At 33.1% G+C, this 15,451-nt stretch overlaps 1 protein-coding gene across 4 annotated transcripts in view; it reads left to right on the top strand.

Moving 5' to 3' along the window:
- The window catches only part of PCLO (piccolo presynaptic cytomatrix protein), a 166,896-nt gene that overhangs the window by 109,531 nt on the left and 41,914 nt on the right, over positions 1-15,451 (top strand). For all 4 annotated transcript variants that reach the window (XM_067746085.1, XM_067746086.1, XM_067746084.1 and 1 more), the window contains one exon: positions 13,934-14,075. In XM_067746085.1, coding sequence (XP_067602186.1) covers positions 13,934-14,075 — 142 coding nt within the window. The remainder of the gene's footprint in view (positions 1-13,933; positions 14,076-15,451) is intronic.

The following is a 15,451-nucleotide window of genomic DNA, read 5'->3' as shown; positions in this document are numbered from 1 at the left end:
CTGTACTTTCCACAAACTAAAATTAAGACTTGTACTTTCCTATTGCATTTCTCTGTATTCTCAGAAATTTTTAAAATTTAGTATGCTTTTGTCCCAACTAATCAGACATTTAGGAGCAATGGAGGATGTATGTGGCAGTACAAAGGCCAAACCACTGTGATGTTCCTTGAATTAGCAGGCAATTAAGGAAACAGCTTAAATATTAAGATAATTGTGAATATGCATTTACTCAGCCCAATTTATAGACTATCACCAAAGCAGTTTCCCTTTTCTAGTTGGCCTTACTAGTACTGTCCAAGAGTACTTAAAATTTCACCTCTCACCTTTTTTTCCATCAAATAAGTTCAGTTGATTTCTTCCTTCATTTTCTTACCGCAAATATTTAATAATTGTAAATGTCACAGTAGTCAAATGCTTCTCTTATTTCACTCTATTTTTAATTATCATGATTTAAGTATTCCTATGATAGTTTGTCCTAGTTTTCCTAGATGTGGGTCTTAAAATTTGCAGCAAAATGCATTTAACTCCCTTTCTTTGAATAATGCTCTAATGGATATTCTCATACATTTAGAATAGTTCTTCACATTGTGCAAAGTGTTTCATCACCCATTTTCTCATTTTGTCACACCTAGTGGGTGAGGGATTCGTTGCAGATATTTTCATTTCTGTTTTCTGAGTGAGCCATCAGAGAGTCGGGGTGTGCGTGTGGCAGCATGACTGGTGAAGAACACATACCTGGAAATTGTCAGAATCGGCAATCTAACCCTTGTTTATGACCGCACCTAATACGCCTTTGCTTTTTAAATACATTGGCACCTTTGAAATCAAACCCTCCTGATTTCACTAAAAACAATTGTCATTTACTTATTTGCTATTTACACTCCAGTCCTTACAAATGATTAGAGGTTGCTAGAAATTATGGCGGAATACAATTTAGACTTGGTCTACCTACTTGATCCTCTTTTCTGAAGGCTGATAATTAAACTGCCACAAATCAGGGAAGTAAAACCTTCCCACTGCACAAGCCGAGTGCAGCAGTAAGCAGGCTCTGTAGAGGAGGCGGTGTGTACATCTGCAGTCATTGCTATCAAGGGTGACGAAATTGTCCCTAAAGAGCTTTTCATATATATATATATATATATTTTTTTTTTTTTTTTTTTTTTTTTTTTTGGTGAGCTTTTCAGCGGGTTTCTGCTTGAAGTAGCAGAAAATATGGGTCAGGTAAGAATTATGGAGTAAGAAAGGAGGAACTTTTTCTCTCCCTCCAGGGTTTAGTTGCATGCTAGGAAACCTGAAGGACAGGATTTAGACAGATTGTGCCAGGTCATCCTGACACCTAAACAACTCTCCATTTGTATTTAGAAATCCCTGGAAATGTTTTTTTCCAAGCCAGTTGGTTTGGTGGAATATAGGCCCGGCTGTTTTAGAAGGTAACGCCAACCAGGGAAAAGAGTTTCAAAATAGGTTGTTTTTTAAAACCATACCCAAACTAAAACAAATTGAAGTATTTTTACAACCTTGAAAATTAATTTAGTTGCTATGGAATATATTACATTATATATATATATATATATATATATATATATATATATATATATATATATATAAAGGGCATTTTTAAATTCCTGAGCTGTTTTTGTTTGATCTGAGATTTTAGGTAAGCTTTAAGTTTAGAAACACTCATGCAGGATAGATAGAAGTATCCCTCCACCCTGGGCAGTAAGATGAGAGCTTGGAGAGGTTAGTAAGAAGATGAATCATTGACTGAGTTGTGTGAGGAACTATGACTGAAGGTCCCTTGTTGTGGCCGAATTTTAGGAGAAGGTCCTGAAGCTACTTCCACAGACCGCTGCTGGAAACTCCACTTTCCGTAAGGCTCCTTTGCGGCACCTGTCAAAGAAGAGTTTCCTATCCATATTGCCGTGGTGAACTCTGACTAAGCCATCTCTCTGTGAGAGCTGCTGTCTTGGGCAAGTGGTATGGGTGGCTGGGTTGGGAAACAGGGCGGGCACTGGGAGTGGAGAGAAGTGTTGGTTACAAAGGCAGTAGTTCATCAGTGGTCCATTCTGTTCTGACCCGAAGCAGATGGTCACTTTTGATCAGAAAGAATTTGGTGTTCTCTGTTTCTGGAAAGGAGAGGGTTCAAAAGGGAAAGAAATCAGAATGAGATCATTTGGAGGTGAAGTCTTCTGGAATGTGTGTAAGAGGTTAATAGAAACAGACTTAACATTCCTCATTTCAATGTGTTTGTGCAAAGAAAAGAAAGGCAGCAAAGCTTTAAAAAGGAAACTTTGCATAGTTTAAAATAGAAAGAAAACAAACTGTAATGATGTGAACACAGCAAATAGCCAGCAAAAATCTGAGAGCATCAAATTGGATTTCAGCTTTCAAAGTTTTCTGCCTGTTTCTCTGGGGGCAAGGGTTGTATTTCTTTGTTGTCTCTGAAAATCAAAGTGTTCTTCTAAAGTTCTGGGTTTTTAAGAGTTTCCATATTTTCTTAGAAAGATTGGTTATGCATTTTCAAATCTTTCTATAGTCATTTAATATTCATTGCCAGAAATATCTCTGCTGCACATGCAGAGGCACAGACAGTAAATATATAGCTCTGAACATATGACACTGTCTCTTGTTTGTGCACCTTCCCTCCCAAAGGTGAATTCACTGACGTATCATCAATGGATACTTTTGTTCTTTTCTAGTACTAGCCATGAGTGTGTCAAGCCATCCACGTAAGGAATTACTGGTTCATACTGCAGTGTGCCTTTGTCGCGTGATCTAACCAGGGGCCTATATGATTGAGCGGGACTATTAATACATGATCCGAGAAGAGAAAGGCCTAATTTTTAACATGTCAAAGTGCCTTAAATGCTATTTATGACATGTCTTTAACAAAGTTAAACTTATTTTTTGATTGCAAATTATTGTATTTTAGGTTTAAACAAATTTATTTTTAAAAAGTTAATTTACCAAATTACCAGCAGAGAGCAGGACCCAGAGCCAATGAGACAGGCAAGTAAATGCTGATGGAGGAAAGAAATGAGAAGCATGGAAGATGAGAAGGCTGATGGGGACACTGCGGGACCATGGACAGAGGGTACAATCTGAGCTTGGGGCTGGGAACGTTATCGCCTGGGTAGGAAGGATCCTGGAACTGGGTGAAGTGCCACCTGGGGAGAGGCAGAAGAATGCCAAAAGCTAATAGCTTAAGCTAAAGCTTAATAATAGCTAAATTAATAGCTAAAGCTTAATAGCTAAAGCTTAATGACATTGCCTAATTCCAGATATCTATCCATGAATTACTTGATTTTTTTCCCACTTTTCATCCGAATGTACTACATTATGTAAAATCATGATATTTCACCCATTCTCTGTTGTGCAAGATAATCTTTGGGAGGGAGGGGGACATATGGGGATGGGATAGGATGAAAGGAATCTTTATGTATAATGAGTCAGACCGTGAAAAATAGCCTTTTTATTTTATTACTTTGTTGAGTCTGTAGATATATATTTTAATCATTGAGGTGACAAAAAAAACTTTCGGATTTCAAATGAAAACATTTCCGCAATATTTTGATTGGGGTATTACGGTTTTCAGATGTATAAAGAGAAATAATGTAGATAGAACCATAGCTTTATACCTCAATGTGTTTTAAAATACTGAAAGCTAAAATTAATTAAATGATCATTTGAACAGAAACTAATCAAAATATTAATAATACAAATCAAACAAGAAGAGATAAGTTTTTAAGAAGAAAATGTTTGATGAAAATCAGGAGTTAGGAATTCCCTGGTGGTCCAGTGGTTATGACTCCACACTCTCAACTGCCAGGGGCCCAGGTTCAATCCCTGGTTGGGAAGCTAAGATCCCACAAGCCTCAAAGTGCAGCCAAAAAAAAAAAAAAAATTAGAGAAAATGTCAGGAGGTAGGTCCCTATTTCTAAACATAAGAAACAAAATGGAATAAAATTTCTACTTCTACTTTATTCTTAAAAGAACACAGAAGCAAAATCTACTTTTCCTCATTAAGACATTTGAAACTAAAAACCACATTATTTTAAGTTCTATAGATCACATTTTTTTTTCAGAGATCTTATAGCTTTTATTTTTATTTAAAAAAAATTTTGAAGTATAGTTGATTTACAATGTTGTGTTAGTTTCTGGTATACAGCAAAGTGATTCAGTTATACATACTGGTCACATTATATTTTTATCTGACTCTTTAGGTAAAATGAGGTCGGAATCTAGAGAGAGAGAAAATGTAATTTTTATACTACACAATTCAAATTTCTTTCTATATGGATATATTTATACTTTCTATATATACTTTTAGTTTCTTGTAAAGCATTCTTATTGCTACTGACATTTTTAAAGTAAATAACTACTTTGGCTCCATCCAACTATTAATGTACAAGAAAATTGAAGAGACAATGTAGAGAAAAGCCGTTTTGGGACGAATTTGCATTGTTTTATGCCTGCCAAATTTCATTATTTACTCTGGATTTCTGTGTAATATAGTTTTTTGTGGGTTTTTAGGCAAAAATAGACAAGCAAATTTTTATGATACATATAATATTTAACTCAGACCTTATAATTCTAGAGTTGTGAAGTTCTGGGTGAAACAAATTCTGAAGAAGCTTAGAGAAATTCAGAGGGTGATGATAATAATAATAAATCTTTTCAAGTAAGGTGTTAGAACTTGATTTTTTTAGTGCAGAAAATAAAAAATAAAAGACACCATAGAATGATTGTCATGTATATACTGGTTTAAGATGATTGTCAAAAAAGGTTGGTGCTAATTGTTTTTTTTTTTTTTTCATTTTCACAGTTCATACTTCATTTTCATCACTGTAGATGTAGACCAGTGATTCTCAAAGTGTGTCCATTGATCCCTAGGTGTCCCAGAGACCTTTTCAGGACTCTACAAGGTCAAAAAATTCTTAAGACTCTTAAGATGTTATTTGCCTTTTTTACTCTCATTCCTTCCTTAGTGTGCAGTGGACTTTTCCTACATTTCCATGAGATGTCATGACATCATTGCTCTGATGGCTAATGGAATATGTATTTGTCAACTGCTTATGTTAAATTTTTCTTAACTTTGAATATGATAAATATTGATAGATATATTTCACATAAAGCGAAGTTCTTTAAGAAATTCAACAATATTTAAGACTGGAAAAGGGGTCTTGAGACCAAAATATTTAAGAGCCACTGATCTATACCTGGGTACAATCATAATTTTATCAATAGTCAATGATGTTGGATAATTAGAAATTTCTTACAAGATATAATTATCATATTTGCCTCTAAATTTTCTATGCCTTTTCTATCTTGTATTGCATTTTGGAACCCCTACTTTCTTTTCTTATTTAATGTTAATTTATAACTTAAGATTGACAAATGATTTTATATTCTTATTTTAAATATTTTATTGGGCATGATTTAGATTAAGTTATGATTATATGCCCATTTTCATTATTTACATTTGCAGTTTGACTGGTAAGTTGTCTGTCAACTTTAATCAAGTTGTTCCTAGCCTAAGGTAGAATGAAAGGGAGTATTATAAAGGTAGAATACATTTTATTTGTGTCCTTATTTTGATGATAAAATTTATTGGAAAAAACATTTATAAATTATTTGTTTCTTTAATCTTCTATTGTATTATCTATATTAGTGGTCCTATACTTTGCAAATTCATTGTTGGCATAAATAACAATAGAAACACTGAAGATCATCACTTTGATTCAAATTTGAGGAAATGTTAAGCTTCTTACCTCTTACTTAATCCTTGATCCTTAATTTCAAACATACAATTTATTGTGTTTTTAAATAATTAAAGCTAAAAAGGGAATTCTGAAAATATTTATCATTTATAGAAAATATTATCTGAATTACCCCTTTTAGTTGCTCATCATTTATTCACATTCATACACACAGTTTTTTTAATGAATAGTATGTTTCAGAAACTCTTCAAAGTGTTAGTGATTCTGCAGTGGACACAATAGACAAAAATCACTGTCCCCATAAATATCCCATCCTAGTAATATTTATCAAATAACGGATTAAAGATATGTGGGAAAAATTTGAAGACTGACAAAAGCATGACTTTTGTCTATCTTCAACTGAAATTGAAGTAGAACATTGCAGTTAGTCATTGACTTAAGTTTATATACACAGACACCATCATGTTTAGAAATATCTGAAAATAGAATTATTTTGTTATTTGTTCTGGTCTGGTTATCTCTCGTAATCTTTACAGTTCACTGGGATATAACCAAGTATAGGAGGAGAGAAAGTGTTTGAAAATGATCTATTTGGAGAAGGTAGGAATATTAATGAAATTAATTAGAGACATTGTATTCCATGGGACTGGACAGGTGTTTACCAAATAATTGTCCAAATTCCTCTTTACTTTATGGCCACTGACTACATTTGAATGATATGAAAAATAATACTCAGTGTTTGTTGTAGCATTAGCCATGTAAATCAGTATGCTATTATTAATTTGTATTTGTTTACACTGGAAATGTCTCCTTTGGGCAGGATTTTTATATAAATCAAATTATTTGGATTCCGTTTAAAGGTAACATCCTTGTTATCTTAGTATTCATGATCTAGGTGATCAGTTTCAGGATTATATAAGGACATTTTTCAAAACTATTTTTATAATTACTTTCACTCAAACAGGACCACTTGTTTTGCAAGCAAACTGAGAGAGAATATTTCAGTTTCAAAGGAGAATGAAATAAATATTGAAAAATTGAGTTGCCCTTGAAAAATTGATGTAGATCTTGAAGATTTTTTTCTGTCAAATATATTTCTCCTTACTCTTAATCTTTTAAAGGTAAAGATTTTTCCTGTGTTATTTAAAGGTAAAGATCTTAATTGTGTTAGCATTTTTTTAGCACAAAACCAAAACTTGGTCCTTGATAAACTCTTTGTTCATTCTATTTATTTGGACGTAGCTAGAATTATAAACTAAACTTATTAAAGATAAAATGAATTTACTGTCTTTGTGATGTCTTAATCAAACTCCATTATTTACTCTGAAATTTTGGTCCCCACTTAAACTGTATTTATTTTAAGTGTCTTCTTCCAAAATAAGTTCTGAACCAAAAACACCTTTAGAAAGGAAGACACACCTAAAAGGCAACATTATAGCATAAATGCAAGAACTATAGTACAGTGAGCCATCACATATTGTATTTATGTAAGAAAAAAACCTTCTCTACCATGTTATTAAGCTAACTTTACTCTCATTTCAAACACATGTTGTATTGAAGTTATATGCTCTTACTTTTGTTCCCTAAAGTGATCATTGATCCTATTATCCATAAAGCTAGGGAGTGAATGGGAGACACCTGCAAAATAGTGATGCATTAGATCAAAAAAGATTGAACTGATTATTAAAATGTCTTGAAAAAGTCAGTTGTAAGGCCAGTGTGGATGGAGAGGGAAGAGTGCGAACATGATTTAAAGCTTTACCACCTTTCCCACGACATAGAAAATAGAGGCATCACATCTTCCTCTCCCTCTCTGAAAGAAGCTACTATGTGAATAATATGGAATATCTTGAGGGACATGTTTTGATTTTTTATAAGTTTGTTGTAACTTTCTGATATATATAATTATTTTTTCTGAGTGACCAAGCCAAGTGTTAGTGTTAATTTCATCCTCAGCGACCCTGGGAGAGAGGTAATATAATCACCAATAATTTTTCATTTAAAAAGTATTTCAGTGACATCCTTCCTTTCACTGACCCCACCTAGGGGTTTACAAATGACTGATATATTGTAGAAATCAGAGTTGTCTATTTTAAATATTTTTATTTGTGAAAACTTGTAATTTGGAGGTATGTGAACATTCCTACAAAGAGTTGTATTGAAGCTACCTATGCCATTTTTCTAGTGTCTTCTTTTAAATTTTTCCAAATTGGATAATGAATATACTGAAGTAAATTCAGAAAAAAGTATATTAAATTTCTAAAGTCCTTGTAAGATGCAACACCCCTTCTTAATACCCCTGGATGATAGTAGAAAACCTAAAAATGTTATTGCACGTAATTCAAGGGGAAAACTACCAACAGTGCTGGTAACAGAGGAAATTAAAAGTTGACATTTTTCAGGGCTACATCCAAATGCAATCAACAAATGAGATAAAACTGCAAAGTCTCTTTAGTAAATATAACAACTAAAACAACAGCAATAATAAAAGGTAGATAGATAAATAGAGAGTGAAAGGTAAAGGAGATAAAGTAGAAAAGGTCACTAAAGTTAATACCAGCTAAATTAAAGTTAAACCAGCTAAAGAACCAAAAAAAAAAAGCATGCTGTAAGTATATAATTTCTAAAATAGCCAGGTAGTTATTTCAGTTCCATCATTATACTATTGGAATAAACAAAAGAATTATTGACTGTTTTCTCTTAATTTCAAGCAGTTGATCCTAAAATCCTATACATTGTATCTATGAAGATAATACTAATACTGCATCAACCAAGTAATTTGGGAAATTACAGGTTACCTACATAATAAATTACTCCTGAAATATTTGGAAATACCTTTGAGCGAGACCAAAGATATAAAACCAATGGAAGTGAGGCTTCATACATTCCAGGCACTGAATTCTAAGGTAGGTAACCTCTCTTAATTTGAGACAATTCAATATGATAGAAAAGTGGATGAGCACTTTTCAGTTTTGATTTGTGACCTGGAACAAGTCACTTAAAACTTTCCAGGGCTTAGTTTTTCTATAAGCAAGATGATGGTTCTGGAACAGGTTATCTTTAGAGTCCTTACCAGCTTTTAATTTCCATGATTCCGCAATTATAAAATCATCTACAATTCTGATCCGAGACTTTGCTCATGGTGCTGCCATCGTGTGGTAGGCACAGTGATAGTTCTGCATTTTTTTAAGTATGTATATATAGTAGAGGGGAAAAATCAACAGAACAAACTAATTGAAGACAGATGTTCAGTCAAAGAGACACTACCAGGTTTAATTAAGGTTAGCCACAGAGGAGTAATAAAACAAAATGTTTTCTAACCACCTAGCAGCTGCAGAAAATGAAGAAGTCAAAGAATAATTTAAAACAGATTGAATTGCCTCACTGAAAATAAAATTCGTTTACCTGAAATGCCCCCTCAATAACTGAGTCACAAAATTATTCAACACGCTAGTATTTATTCTTCTAGCATATAGGGACCCTCTTTGTAGGAGTGGACTTCTTCCATCTCATATTTATATGATACATTCTTTTTTCTGGCTGGTACTTAATAAATAGTACAAATAAAAATTCAAAAAGAAGGTAGGCCCCCCAAAATGTAACTCTTTAAGAAAATGGCTCCAAAAATGTTTTTCATTATTAAATAAATCTCAATTCTAATGTAAAATAAATATTTCCATATGTAATACACAGGTACATAATACAGGATTTCTGAAATTCTGATTTCAAGATTTGGAAAAAGCAAGTAGAATATTTTTAAATTGTTAATTTTGAAATCATAAAATTATGGAAAGTCATATTTAGTTTTAATGTTTTAAAATAATATTTTCTACAAGAACATAGAAAGAGAGACGTTACACTGAAATATAAACTGGAGCTCACCATCTGTCTGTATACCAAGAGGTGCAATCAGCCTAAGTACTAGTGTCTGTATTAGCACCATCTAGTGCCTCCCATGGAATGTTACCATACAAATTATTTTGTCACTTCAATTTAGAAATATATATATAATATTCATGGTCTGATATGAATTTTTTAAATTCACAAGCCTATGCTCTCCCATGTTTCATGTATTATTAAATATTTCAGTCAAGCCAGTTTTGAGGGAATTGGGATAACAGAACATCTGGTTGAGTGATCACATTTTTATATACAGTATGACAGATTAAAGTTGAATCTCTGATTTTAAAAGCTGCCAAAAATAGGTTACCCAAAATTTCATTGACAAAGAAAGTGGGGTTAAAAAACTATATTGTGGTATCTTTGATGAGATTTTTTTGATTTGTATCAACAGAACTGGATTAAAAATGAAAAATCTACTAAATCACTCAGATGTTTTAAGTTGTTTGGTTAAAGGAAAGAATTATTAATATGTTATCATTATTATAATTTTACTGTCAATTTATTAAATATTGCTTAAGCATAGTCCCAGGATTAAGCTTTTAAGAATGCTACCATGGAGCTAACATAGGTAGGTTCTGTTTCCAATAACCACATGAATGTAACAACTACGATTAAAGATACAAAGTGACAGTTGCCATAAAAGACAAAAATTATGTGCTATGAGAGTCTAGGTATAGAAGTTCACTTCTGATTGTAAAGATGAGGAAAATGTATGAAGCAGGTTCTGTCTGAGCTGAGCCTTTCTGGATGAGTATAATTTAGATATGAGAAAGTGACAGGGTCAGAGGAGGGTATAACAAAACTGGTAAGAAGAGGCTTGGCTAGAGCTCAGGAGAAAAAAAGCCGAACTATAGGGATTCAGAGTGAGTGGTCTGAATGGGCTTCAGTGAAGGGTATACAAAGGAAAATTATGGGAGGTATATATGGAAAGAAGTAGACGATAAAGGACTTCGAGAGGCAAACTAAAGAATTTGACTGAAATCGTGAGATGTCTTGAAATTGCATACGACCTGGCCTCCAATATTAAATCCTAAAAGCACTTTATTCATTAAGAAGTTTGCAGTAATACAGATTTAGTTCAGTTTAATTGAGTTGATGGTTTCTTATGTGGGGGCTGATTCAATTAAACGAAATCAGCAAATAGACGTGTTGTTTCAAGTAACTGAAAAAGAACTTTTAAAATTTTTGGACTCTTAGCACCAGCTTATCAAAACCTCACCATTTCTGTATTTTTAGTCTCATTTTATGCTATGTATATATAGCCCTGTACAGGGAAGATCCACTTTGCATTTTAGTTTAAGTCATTTTCAGAAACTAACTGTCAGGCTATCTATCTCTACGCTTACATACCAGGTTAAGTCTAAAAAAATTCAGTCATGCACCAGATGTTTTGAGATAATGCCTAATATCTAGACTCATTTGAATTATTCACCTAACCGCCCAAAATTTCTTTAGATTCAACATTACGTGTAATTTTGTTTTGCAAAGATGTTAAGGCAGACTTAGAGTTATTCTGAAATATGTATATATGCCCTATATTTAGTTTTCTTTCTTGTAATATTTCTTATAAACTGTGACTTGTTTGCGTTTAAAATATTGCATTTAAAATATTGACGACACTTGCACAGGTTTTCCAAATGAAATTTCTATTCACCTAGGCAGTATGACAAAACTGGCTTTCCTTAAATTTATTTCTATCCTTGATCCTTTTCTATTATTATATTGTTTTACATTCTGTTCACATTTCTCAAATTTCCTAGAAGAGGAATAGAACTAGAAATTGCATCAGGTAAAATCAAAGTTTGCAAAAGAAAGATTGGATATTTTGATATGTAAATAAGAAGACATCATTTCTATAATGTGGATATTTTGATATATTGTGAGATTTCTCTGGGATAAAAAAAAGTTTTAAATTAGTAAAGATAAATTGATTTTAAAATTAATGTCTATTAATTAAGGTTTGTCTTTGAAAATGGTATATTGAGATTTTCCAGTTGATGAAATTAAATTTTTACATTCAATATCATACTAAAAATTGTTAACAATCTAGTAGGTTGTATTATATAATGACAATCAAAAGGTATGATAGCTTTTCCTTGTTTACAATCAGTTGACTTATCTGACTCATGTGGTTGTTTATACAGTTTAATATTCTTTATAATGTTCATAATTTTATATCAGTCATATTACCTTTACATTTTTTAACTTATCCTTTTAAAAGGTCTTTAACACTAAATACGTCAGCTGGGTTTCTTCTACATAAGTTGAAGAAAATATTAAACAAACATTATGACTATTATTCTTTTCCTGGAAATCTAGTCCTATGAGTTACTCTTAATTCACTGGTGACTGGCTATGTAACAGGATTCAGAGCCTTTTCTAACTAGCTATTCCCAATTTATAGATACCTGATATATAACTGACTAATTATCAAATGTTTCTTCCTTCTCTATTCTGAGAAAGGAATCCTACTATCACTGGAATAGATAGTATGAAAATTTCTGGTGGCTTTAGAGAAACTGCTAGTTCAGAAATAGAAGGGAAGAAGCGAGGAAAAGCTAAAGCCTTTGCAAGACTTGATCCTGGCTAATCTGATGGAGAGTTTCCTGCCCTCAGATGATTTCCCTCACAGCATCTATGCTTTTCACTTTATTTGGGTATATTGGTTAAAACTCCACCCACCGGATTGTCATTGTGTTTTTATACATTTCCTTAAGAAAAATGTTGATAATTTAGAATCATTAAATGATTATCAACTCTCTACCCCGTTGTGTGGATCTGTCCAACTGCTTGAGAAACTCCTGAGTGAACAGGAGGAGAGTATTTATGGAGGAGAGAGACTCTTAAGTACTTTTGCAGCCTAGAATACATCTAAAATTAGAAGAGAATCAAGGTGAATTCATTGTCCGGGACTAGGTGTGCTGTTCAGTGGGGAACAGCCATTGACGATAAAGCCCTGAAGAAGAGCTTGGGGGTACAGCAAATTAAATCACAAGACAAAGAAGAGTGAGTTCCAGTTTTATCTCACTCCTCATAATCACAATCTTATGAGGGGGGCTTTACTGACCCCATTATTTTAAAGTGAGGAAACTGAGACCACCTAGAGTTAACTTCAGCAGGAGTTGGGATACAAAACCAGATCCGTGTGATCAGAGCTTATGCTCTTAAACTCTGACCATATGTCACAAGACAAATGACAATTTCAAAAATTTGCCTAGAGAATCTCCACCCCCACAAAAAAAGAGGAAACACTTGCCTTCTGTTTCTTTTTTTTTTTTTAGTTATTTCTGAGATATACATTTTAAAGTAATAACTAGAATTATGATTTATAACATTATACCAGAACATATAAGATTTTTAGAAATTTCATGTAATGTCTGAAACATTTATATTAACATATTTCCATACAAATAACCCAAAGAAAGTTTAGTATTAGTTGTTTTTTTGTTTGTTTTTTATACTGCAGATTCTTACTAGTCATCAGTTTTATACACATCACTGTATACATGTCAATCCCAATCACCTACACCTGCCTTCTTTTCATTCCTTTTGCATCAGAATTTCCTCCCAAATCTCTAATCTAGAACTCTGCTAACAATATTACCATTCTCTTACTGCATAATTTATAACACAAATTCATAACTCTTCTATGGGAATATGGATTCTTATATACAAAAAATCAAACTCATGGGTTATTTAAAACAAATCCCAGTCATAAACTAGGATGTGCCTAAGGGGAAATAAATATCTTCAAATTTAAAAACATGCTGGAGGTAGTTGATAGAGCTACATACAAACAAGTCCAGGATTTTCAGTCATTTCCTGAAATTATCTATTCTATTTTGCATCTTCACTTCTCAGGAGAAAAACAAATTACTGGTTATTAATATGGGAAATAATTAAGCAATTTTCACATATTCTGTCATTTCTATCTACCCAAGTCTTCCTAAATTCCTTTCTCCATGAAATAGCCACAATTCTTATTTGTTTGCCATATCATTATTGCAATACTCTATAAAGAAATCACAAGTAATAATACTGTTTAACTCAGTCTAAAAATGTGATGGTTGATTCCTAGAAGTTAATCTTTTTTTTCTTTTATATCCAACAAAAACAATCAAGGGCTTTATTGTTGCCACTGAGAGTTACTGGTTAAGGAAAAGAAAATGAAAGGCAGGTTAAGAGATGTGGAGTTCTTGCTAGAGCTGTTTCTTTACACCCGTAAATGAAGAAACATATAAGTATGCATTCGGATATCAATGGGAGGTTCATTGATTGACTGTGGTGTTGACTCTTCCCACACCATGCAGCCAAGCCCACCAATCACCGGCCTGCAGAAAGCTCCGTGTCCACTGGCTCCTCGGGCAGCAGCTTTGGCAGTGGGTATAGCGTGGACAGTGAAGGAAGCAGCAGTACTGCAGGGGACACTAATCTATTTCCTATTCCAAGGATGTAAGTGGTGGTTTGTTTGCTTTTTTTTCCACTGGAACGTTAACAGCCTCATGAGTAAGCTTTTCTTAACATTGAAAAGGAAATAACTAGATAATTATCCAAGTCTGAGTCAGTGTCCCTGAAGGACTTCAGCTGTTTATGCCTATGTAAAAAATAGACTGTTCAGGAAAGATTGGATTAACTTAGTGAATTCTAAGCATGAATGCTGGTCACCACCAGGACTACTTAATCAGTGCATTCTGTATTTAATAGAAAAACTGCTAAAATAATAATAACTTAGCTATGCCTGAATCAAGTTCAGCAGCAGTAATACATGGCTGCTTTAATTGCATAATGCATAGATTAATTGATTTTGAATCAGGAGATATTTGAACATATTTAAAGAACTCATATATCACATTTGAAATAGCACATTGGGCCACTCATATAGACTTTTCAACTATAAATTCCTCTACCATTAAAATAGAAGATTTTGAAGTGGATCCATATTTTCTAGAACAAATAACAAGCAGGACATAGGTCCCCAAATAGATATTCTTGGAATAAAGTTAATTTATAATACGTTAAGCCTCGAGAAAATCATATTGCAAATAAAATGCAAAACTAAAGCAGACTGTATTTAAAATGTGTTAGAATGGGTTTAGTCATATCGGTGGCAAAATCTAGCAGCATCCAAGATAAATATGTTATCTCTATTCCAATATCAAAATCTAAACTTCCTGACTTTCTCCAGTAACTAGTTTTCTAAGTTTACAAAAACAACATTGGGCCATGCAGCTCCAGGATCTAACCCAGGGTGAGTCCAGCCTGCTGCCTGGTTTTGTAGGGTCTGTGAAGAACTAAAAATGGCTTTTGCATTTTTAAATGTTTCCCAAAACCCCAGAAGAATAGCATTTTGTGACACATGATAATTACATGAATTTGAAATTTCAGTGTCCATTATTAACTTTTATTGGAACATGGCCACACCAGTTTGCTTATGTGTTGCCTAATGTTGTCTGTGCTCTAGGGGCAGACTTGTATAATTACAACAGGGACCATTCAGATCATTCACTGTCTGGCCCTTTGCAAAGTGAGTTTGAAGATCCCTAGTCTGGGCCCTTGTTAGAGGGTCTTTTTCATTTTCTCTGTTAAGTGAAACCATCTCTGGGAGTGGAACTTCTATTTCTCTTTGTTTAAATATCACAGTTTTTTATGAATCTTTCCTTTTGATCCCCAGAATAGTTCTAATATTTAGATAATGGCTCACGTTTATAAAAGCAAAATAATGGGGAAAATGGATTTGTAAGGTGAAAAATGTGTTTATTTTGTGATTTTCGGGTTACATTTTTCCTACTTAAATTGACTAATTATTGGATTATCTGTCTATTTTTTTT

The sequence above is a fragment of the Pseudorca crassidens genome, chromosome 8, assembly GCF_039906515.1.
Source record: "Pseudorca crassidens isolate mPseCra1 chromosome 8, mPseCra1.hap1, whole genome shotgun sequence".
Lineage (NCBI taxonomy): Eukaryota > Metazoa > Chordata > Mammalia > Artiodactyla > Delphinidae > Pseudorca > Pseudorca crassidens.
This window is presented reverse-complemented; position numbering and strand designations above follow the sequence as displayed.